Here is a 9,419-nt window from a genome sequence, read left to right on the forward strand (position 1 = left end):
TTTAAAAATCCATTTATTATAATTAAAAAAATATAAAGGTTTGCAAATAGTTATTAGATTTGTAAGATGTTATTTTTCATTCTATGTTTATTAGATTGTGCACTACAAATAATCAAAAAAATCCCAGTTGCTTGGTAGCCCGTCAGAGGGTTAAACAAAGAAGATGCTCTTCTATATAGAATAATAACACAAACGATATAAAGCGCCGAACGTTGCAAGACCAAGAGAAGATGCAATAAGTAATAAAACGAACAAAATATAAAAATCTATACGTATATCTTTACAAAAATGGAACTTAGGATATACATATACAGTAGAAATCATTGGCAGCGCTTTATCCAACTTTGCTAGTTTTTACGTCGCAAAGGACGAGAGACTGTCGTTCGACACCCTCAACAGATCTCAGCACTCCGGCGAAACGAACAAGGATCATTTATTTTTTAATCGAACTCACAGAAGGGCCAGCTCGTTTCCGTGGAGTGCGCCTAACGAATAAATAATTATATATTATAAATAAATAAATGAATAAATATAAATGCATATATATATATATACACATATATATATTCAGATGCGCATGCGTGTACATACACATATGTAAATCTAACAATAAGTACGGGAACTTTGAGGTGCGCGGGGCAACGAAATCAGAAAATCCTCGAAAGTGGAAGCGCCGGAACGTCGTCAGTCGATGTTTTTGTTTTTGAGGATGCAAGAGTCAATTTTTCGATTGCGTAAACAAAACCCCTGCATCACTGTAACATACCTCTATAGCACGTCTCATAGTTTAATTAGCCCTCGGGTTATCGGTCGTTTAAATTTTCTCAGGCACAAGGAAGCGCGCGTGTGTGCGTGGGTACCTTCAAATATATTTATTTTTCTGACTAGAAAATCGAGGGATTGAAACAGTGATAAGAGGGGTAGAAAAAGAAGGGAAGATGATACATTTTGCAAGCGGTGTTTGGTAATCCGAGGGTTAAGACTGATTCTACAAACGCGTTATAAAAAATGCTAGACCGAGCATATTTTATAATTATACTGTCATTATTATTGTTTGTAATTATACGATTACTATTGAATTTGTTTTTAATAAACGGCAAGTGCCATGATTACATATATAAGCTGCTGTATAGTCATTCCCTTATCTTGGTAAGTAAATGCTAAGTTTGATATTAATTATATAAAAAAGTCTTACAATATTACCGCTCGATTTAGACCGTTTTTTCTTTGTACTTTGCATTGCAAAAAACGACTGAAATCTAATTATAAATAAATTGTTCGCAGGAATTATAAAAGGATTGTTCTTTCATCAAATAAATATTGATTTTACTATATTATAGCTGTTATTAAGAAATTGGTTTTCAGATAATTATTTGTATATAATAAAAGAAGAACTGAATAACGTTAAGTTAACTACCAATCAAAAAATTGACAAACAGTTGACTTACAATAATAAACGAATGCAGGAATTAAAAGTGTTAGATAATAATTTTTGATTTTTGAATAAATAGTGTATTTTAATTTGAAATTTAAATATTACAAACAATTTGGTTTTATTATTTTATTATTGCAATAGATAATTTTAGAGAAATTACAATCAGATGTAGCAATCTTGATAGTCTTGATTTTTTTAGGAGAAGCCCGAAGTTTATCTGAATTTAAACTTCATCTTCGTCGTTGAAATCGGATGCATCTTCTCTATTTGTCATTACATTGCTATTCAAATTGATATTACTATTCATATTTTGATTTCGTGTTTTGGGTAAACGTGAATCACCACCGCTGTAAGAACGTCTATGATGCCGACTGGCCTTAAAATTCGTGTTCAAGTTTTCGTTAATATTAGCATTCACATTTTCATTGTCATTCTTGGGCTTCTTTTGATGCTTTAGCTGTTTCGGCGTTGAAGAATATTGGATGTTGTTCTGAAAATTCAATTTTTTGTCTATGGTTAAAAAGTCCAAATTTTATAATTTTTAGAATAACTAAATCAACAGAGAATAAATCTATATGAGAACTGAATAAATTAAATTTTATACACTTTTTTTATTTGTCAAGAAATTGTTATAGATTAATTTTGTCGATATATATATACAAACCAAAATAATTATTTTTTATACATTACGTATTATAAATAGTAGTAAAAAAAGAATAGAAACCACATCTGTTTTTGTAGTTTTACTTATTTCACTAATACCTCATTGCTATCATCAGATATTTGGTGTTCTGAAATCAGGTTGCGTAGCTTCTCGGCTGGCAAAATACAAAATGTGTTTTGTTCGGTTTGTTTCACAAGTATGTTTTCGAGACGTTGCAGGGATTCTAAAATGGTCTCTAAGTAATGGGATTTTCTAGCATCAGCATGCGACAACAAAATCAGGAGCTTACGAAAATAAAAATGTAAAATTAAATTACATATATTTTATAATAAATAACTCTTTGTTTTCAAAATAGACTTACAAGTAATACTACCCAACTTATATATGTATACCAAGTTACAAACAAATCGGCGAGTGAAAGTTGGGTAGTGTTAATTGTTAGTAAAAATATTAAAAAAAAAAATAAAAAAAGAATTTTAAAAAATCTAAATTGTGTTACATACAATTAATATCTATGAACTGTCGATATTAAATTCAGCAGTTATTGCTAAAAAATAATTAACTTACCAGACAGCCAAATATTCGATATAAAATCATTGTGGAAAACATGATTGTCAATGTTCGAAGTCTCTCTCGAAGATTCTCTTTGATTCCTAGACTGATCGATCGAGTGTTCATATAGAAGCGTTCACGGTCACGTTAAAATTAAAAGTCGTTTGCGAATTTGCAGTGAGTGTAATAAAAAAATTATTAATTATATAAAGCTTACAACATAAAATGTTATCGTTCGCTTGAGTGAAATGTGCTAAATAGCTAAATTCAATTTATTCTCTACGATACCGCCAGTTGATATAAAATAGTTTAGAACGTCGAGATGGAAGTACATAAAATACATTTGAAATTTTGCATGCCGATTTAAATTTGTAAACAATGTGTGCAAGGATCAAAGGTTTTTCTTTTTCTCTTGTCAATGTTTGTTATATTAATTTTTATTGAATTTTTACTTTAAACAAAAAATAATTACAAAAGAGTAAATTATATTAGGATTACTTACTACTATACATATTTATCAAATAGTCAATTGAAGAAATTATATATTTATTTTAGTGCATCAATTTTTTCTTACGTCACATAAAGCTAAATTATTTTAAACACATAAGTGAAATATGCGTACAGTAATCAAAAGAATTATCTATTTATTATTTTATTTAAAAACAAGAGAAATCAAGTTTATTGAACTACAAATATTATATAATTTTCTTTTCGTTAAAGTAATGTCAAATTAATGAAGAACATCGAGGATATCTTTTCTGTGAATTTTGATTCTGACATTCACATAATTATTCTGTTCATCATTGTCTGACATTGTTGTATCAAAACGTTGCATCATCCTTCTGGAACTATCCTTCTGATTGGTCTTAAGATGAGTTTGTTTCGATAGAATCATCTTCAGGGAGGCCATCATGTCTGCCACGATGTCTCTCGCCATGATCTCTTCGTCTAACATATTTATACTCGGCGTGTCTCTGGTGATCGCCCTTCGGGCGATCTTATCGAGCTGAGTTGCCACTTGAAAGATTGACGGGAATGTTCTGCCTCTTCTGTTATGTGGCACTAGAGATATTACAGCTTCCTTGAGATCCTTCATAATGCTCTTTGAACTGGAGATATGATTAGTGCGGTTATTTAAACGAGTCTCTATTATCTTCCACAACTCCTGAGCCAACTCTTCTGCATTTACATTCACGTTGATGTTTATATTCTTGTTTTCAATTATGGGTCCTAACAACTGTTCCTGTAAGTTGCACTTTTTGTTTTGAACGTAAATATTTGTTATTAATGGATTGTCATTATATAAAATAACGAACGAACTCGAGTTTTTATTATTATAAAATTTTTATATCATTTAACAATATCAACTACATTATTGTAGCGATTGATTCTAATTATGTAAAATTAGTGATTGTAATGTGTTAACACATTAATATATTTAGTAATAAATTACTGGTACGTAACATCTATCACGAAATTAATTTATTCGTAAAAATTACTGTATAATTATTGTGTAATATTCTTAGATAATTGCGATAAAAAATTAATTTTTTTTATTTATTTCTTTATGTTCTCTTACATATTCTTCTGAAGATTGCTCCAAAGAATGCATCTGAAAAAATTTATAAATATAAATGTTACATTGTTTACAAAATACTTAATAATATAGTAATCTTTTGTACTTTCAAATTGACAATATACAATAGATTTGAATAGATTGCTGATGTTCTGTTACCAGAGTAAGGATAATAAGAATATAAAAATACAAAAGATTGTTCTTATATATATATATATATAAACAATTTATAATAGAGATACAAAAACTTTTTTATCGGGTTTTTAATGTCATATTATCATTATTATTATCATTATTAATTAATTACTTTTTTACTTGTTTTATTCTTACTTGAGTACTGACCACCACTATGGTGGCCCACAATATTGGTAAACACGTAATTGTCATAATGTAATGGTATAGATAAATTAATTTGAGACGCTAGCTCAGCGTGTCTCGAAACGGCGAATGCATATACTATAAACCGACTTTTATATGCGATAACACGATGTGCCGATGGAATTCACGCGCAATGCAACGGTGTGATATCAAGACCTCATAGAAATTAAAGACGGCGCAATTCGTGCCGGAGATTTAATTCGCGCGATAATTCATGATAAGTCCGGACCGTCCGCATATAGGCAGTTTGTGGATGTACACAATGCTGATCAATGAGACACAATGTTCGTAAGAGCAGCTTTCGCAAAACGTATCTTTTAATTGCAACGCGTGCGGTAATTATCATTTTGCGCATTCCATATTGCCACAATCATATGTGTAATTTGCGTAAAAATCGCCAAATTAATATGTCGCCATTTAATTCAGTTTGATCATTGTTTTGCTTATCTACATATTGGGAGTACAAAAATTAATTCGGTTCATTTTCCAAAAGATGATTGCCTCCACAGACGAGTCATTTTTTCGAGATGGAATTCGAAAATTACCTGAGAGATGGGAAAAAATAGTAGCCAGCGATGGACAATAGGGAAACCCGGGGTATAATGAAACCATGGGATATAATGGAATGTACTCGATATCTGGTTACAGAGATGCTAATATGTAATGAATTATCAAACAATAGTTACTGTTAGATGTATCTTTTTATATATTGTTATTAGTTGTCATATTAATTTTACATGAATATTGTTAAAAATTGTTTAATGTGTTCGCTTTTGCTGTCCGCAAATGAGTTACAGGTTCTTTGGTATATTCGTGTAAGGTAAGCAATAATAAAATTCTATTTTTTATTGTCACAAGTACATTTATCTTATTATATGATCTTTTCTTGTTACTTTAGTAAAATCTATACAAATACATTGTTTATCTGTGGTATTTTATATTATCTAAAATAAATTAATGTACTTTGAGGCATAATGGCGCACTAATACATGGAGCACAATGGTGCACACTTGCACAGTGGCTGCCGCCGCGGCGCCATATGGCGCTATCCGCCGTGACACATGATTGAGGTTAGCGCCATTTACGTGTTTGCATATTTTTAACTATCAAGAATTTTGTACAGATTACGAAGCGCACACGTACAGACGAAGTGTTATCTAGTAACATTGTACTTAATAATGTGTTCTAAGTTCTAAGTCACTTTTAAGCAATCTTCAATATTAATTTTTTAAAAGTAGACAAGTTTTATGTGGTATCCCATTACACCCCGCATAAATGACATAGTAAGGTTATGACTCTCACAAAACAATAATTTCGTCCTGTTAACCTATACTTTTGTAGTAAAACTTAAGTTTTTCTTATAGTAAAGACTCCAAAGAATATTTTAATATATAAGAAAGTTAATTTATTTATTTTTAATATGTTTAAAACTTGAAAAAACTTAACTATAACCATTATACCCCGGGTTCCCCTACTTTAATAATCTGTTCATTCATTTTGTTTTGAAATAAATGCATTTTTTAACACAAAAAACGAATTAATTTGTACACCTAATATATATTCCGGTATTTAATATTTTAATACATTCATTGTCATTGTTTTTTTTGTAAATTAACATTATTAAAAAAATGTAAAAATGGCAGCCACACTTTTTGTATCGTACAGTAGAACCTCTTTATAGTCCACCTCTTTATAGTCACGACCTTCCAATAGTCCACAGTCGACCTTCGTATATAAGCACACGTTTGTAACCCATGTGACGCGTTTCCATGACAACTGCTTGCGCAGTAAACAATGCGCAGTTATATCTACTTAGATGCAATCAGGGTCGTATTTTTAGCTCAATTTTTGGGGATAATCTACTACTTATATATTAAATATTTCTATTTCTGTCTATAGCTTATGATATTATACATCAAGAACATAAACATTAAGCTACAATTATTTTTTATTTACTATTGCTTATATTATTATTTTACGGTTTCTACTGTGATTATTCGTTTACTGCTTACGTCTTACTTACGTTTTTCTGTGTACCATGGCTCTATTTCTTTTATGCATATATGATAAGTAAAGATATTTTTTTTTATTAATGTCTACATATACAATATTTTTTTGTGACACTTGTAGGATTTTAACAAGTTTAACATATAAATTCTGACTTACAGACAACAATATATTTTTTAATATAAGGAATTCTTTATCGGCTTTCATGAGTATAAAATATGCATGAATCGAGTTTTAAGATCGCTCGAGAATCACTGTACGTGATAAGTGTTTCATTACGGTAGCACATTATAAAACTAATCAAAAGATAAGTATGTTCTGATCATTATTCGTCAATTGATTTTCGCGCGGAAGTTATAAAGATTGTAAAATCAATTTAACAAGGAACTCTTTCGACACTCAGCACATCCATTGATGGATCAATTTCTTACAACTTCAGAACTGATATAAATAATTAACATTCAATTTAAATTTTCACAGATCTTATAATTATTATAGTTGTTATTATGATGTATAATAAGAGCATACCATAATTACAAAATAATAATCATTATAAAATATTATTTTAATTATTATAAATTATAACTTATTTATATATTATACATATATATTTTTGTATATATATGTATATTTCTAAATTCACAACAACACTTACTATATAATTTAACTTTTGCTTGTGCAATTATTTGCTTAGACTTAGATAATATGTTCAATAAATTTCTGTTTTGTTATTTATTATAATGATTAGTCACGTAAGTTTTGTTATTGTCCAACTTCTTCTCTATAATCGGTCGAAGCGCATTGATCAATCGATCGCTGATTTCCTGCAATTTTTCCTCAGACAGCTGCAAATGCAAATCTTTATCTTTCAAATCATCGATAAGAGAATGATGGTTGTTTGAATCTAATAGATTATCGTCGACATGAGTAATTTGATTTTCAGACAATTGATTTATTCTGTCATTAGCAGATGAATTATCTTGAAGATTTTTTTCTTCTTCTAAATTAGATTTTATAACGTTGCTCACATTTTTAGAATTTTGTACATCACTCGAAATCTTGGCTTGATGTTCCGTAATCGAAACTACTGTGTTGGATTCTATTTGATTAGGTAATACTGACGTCGCAATTGCAATATCTGTCAATTTACTTTCTTTCTTTATAGATAATTCTTCGTCGATGGAATCATTAGCACTTTCATTTATCTGAATAGGAGAAAAATCGAGTTTAGTCTTGTTATTGTTGTTCTCCAGTTCATTAAAATCTGATAAAAATCTGAGGAGTGGAATAGAAAAATCTTTTAATAATGTGGATTGTTTATTACTATCTTCGGCTGTTGAATTATTCTTATTTGTTGGTAAATCGTTATATATAATTCTTGTTTCTTGGTTATTCCTTCTAGAAGCTCCAGCATCAAATTGATTTTCTATTTGTTTAGCATTTTCACTTTGCTCCTGTTGAGTATAGTCGGACTGTGCGAGATGATTTTGACTTTCCTTAGCACTTTTTGGCGTGTTGATATCTTGTGATTGCGGAATAACTTTATTCAGTAAGTTATTTGCGTCTTTTGCAGTTTCAGGTAAGACTTTCATCATCGACTCCACAATGTTTTTCGTGTTTGATAGAATCTCACTTACTAGAGGTAAATTATCTTTCTGTTTATCAGTTTGTGTATTCATGTTTCCAGTATTTGTAATTATAACCGGATCAAAATATTTTTGCTTTATGTCGTTATTCTTATTTGATGACGCTACATTTTGCGTATTTTGTGAAGGAGTATGCTGATTCGCGTTTCCGTGACTAATAATCTTCGGAACAATTTGTGCTAAATCTGTGTCAAATAATCGTTGATTTATTTCGAGCGTTGATTCCTGTAAATTTTGCGAATTCGGAAAAAACTTATTTTCAGTTTCAGTTAAATCATTCATAATCGATGTGTTATTTTCTAGAACTTGATTAACTCTTCTCGCTGATTCCAGAGAATTTGGTACAAATTCATTTGCATTTAACGAATTGTTTGATGCATCTGAATCAAGAATTGGTTTTTGTAAAATGTTAGGATTAAATTCATGATTATATCCGGTAACATTGAATGAAGCGTCTCGGACATTTTGTATAGATTTCGTAATTAAATTGCTCATGTTTGAAATTAGATTGCGTTCTACATTTCGATTATCGTCGATATTTTGAAGATTACGTAATTGCAATTGCGAGTTGAAAACTGTTTGATTTTGATTCGATTTTATTTCAGGATTACCGGAAAATAAATGATTTAGAATTTTTTGGCTCTTATCAAGCCATTCTGGATTTGTTTGAGATGGTGATTGCGTTATGAAAGCTTCTGTTGTTGAAATTAACGGATTATCGTTGCGTATATTACAATCACATTCTTTCTCACTTTTTTTCCTTAAATGCGTTAAACGATTTGCGGTATGCGTTGCTAATTGTAAAAAAAGCTTCAAAATGTTTTCATTTTGAGCAACTGGATCTGAATCATTACGCGAGGTATTCCAATCAATATTTGATGGCAAAGAATGTACCTAATGAGAGAAAAAAATTAATTACAAGATATTATGTACACAAATTAAGTATACAAAATTATTATAAATTGTTACTATATTATTTCCTATACGTATATCTTTTATAATTGTACTAAATCAAATAAATATATTTTTAGAAATGACAAGAACAAAGGAAGAAAATGCATGTTATCTTTTCAAAAATTTTTAATCAGAAAATCAGCATCGTCATCTCTTGTTCTTTGTCGTTTCTTATAATTATAATTATTATAATAGATATATTTTTGA

General features: G+C 29.7%; 3 protein-coding genes across 3 annotated transcripts; all 3 read right to left on the minus strand.

Moving 5' to 3' along the window:
- Nucleotides 1-1,603: 1,603 nt before the first annotated feature.
- LOC108782406 (putative uncharacterized protein DDB_G0282499) lies at nt 1,604-2,732 on the minus strand. The gene is made up of 3 exons (XM_018550684.1): nt 2,667-2,732; nt 2,198-2,383; nt 1,604-1,925 (listed from the first exon to the last, which is right to left on the minus strand). Exons 1-3 carry the CDS (start codon nt 2,706-2,708, stop codon nt 1,659-1,661), a joined length of 495 nt encoding a protein of 164 aa, XP_018406186.1. The 5' UTR covers nt 2,709-2,732; the 3' UTR covers nt 1,604-1,658.
- A 649-nt stretch (nt 2,733-3,381) lies between these two features.
- LOC108782378 (uncharacterized) lies at nt 3,382-4,614 on the minus strand. Its single transcript, XM_018550652.1, has 3 exons — nt 4,558-4,614; nt 4,231-4,263; nt 3,382-3,894 (listed from the first exon to the last, which is right to left on the minus strand). The coding sequence occupies exons 1-3, from the start codon at nt 4,612-4,614 to the stop codon at nt 3,382-3,384; spliced, it is 603 nt and encodes a 200-aa protein (XP_018406154.1).
- Nucleotides 4,615-7,340: 2,726 nt separating this feature from the next.
- LOC108782379 (GATA zinc finger domain-containing protein 14) lies at nt 7,341-8,753 on the minus strand. The gene has a single exon (XM_018550653.1). The coding sequence runs from the start codon at nt 8,751-8,753 to the stop codon at nt 7,341-7,343; it is 1,413 nt and encodes a 470-aa protein (XP_018406155.1).
- Nucleotides 8,754-9,419: the final 666 nt, after the last annotated feature.

The sequence above is a fragment of the Cyphomyrmex costatus genome, unplaced genomic scaffold, assembly GCF_001594065.2.
Source record: "Cyphomyrmex costatus isolate MS0001 unplaced genomic scaffold, Ccosl1.0 scaffold125, whole genome shotgun sequence".
Classification (NCBI taxonomy): domain Eukaryota; kingdom Metazoa; phylum Arthropoda; class Insecta; order Hymenoptera; family Formicidae; genus Cyphomyrmex; species Cyphomyrmex costatus.

Coding starts and splice junctions, on each gene's coding strand:
- LOC108782406 (XM_018550684.1), bottom strand. CDS start 2,708: ATGTTTTCCACAATGATTTTATATCGAATATTTGGCTGTCTG. Junction 2,384..2,666: donor ATCGAATATTTGGCTGTCTG/GTAAGTTAATTA, acceptor TATTTTCGTAAG/CTCCTGATTTTGTTGTCGCA. Junction 1,926..2,197: donor TATCTGATGATAGCAATGAG/GTATTAGTGAAA, acceptor TTGAATTTTCAG/AACAACATCCAATATTCTTC.
- LOC108782378 (XM_018550652.1), bottom strand. CDS start 4,614: ATGACAATTACGTGTTTACCAATATTGTGGGCCACCATAGTGGTGGTC. Junction 4,264..4,557: donor TAGTGGTGGTCAGTACTCAA/GTAAGAATAAAA, acceptor AAATTTTTTCAG/ATGCATTCTTTGGAGCAATC. Junction 3,895..4,230: donor AGCAATCTTCAGAAGAATAT/GTAAGAGAACAT, acceptor TGCAACTTACAG/GAACAGTTGTTAGGACCCAT.
- LOC108782379 (XM_018550653.1), bottom strand. CDS start 8,753: ATGAGCAATTTAATTACGAAATCTATACAAAATGTCCGAGACGCTTCA.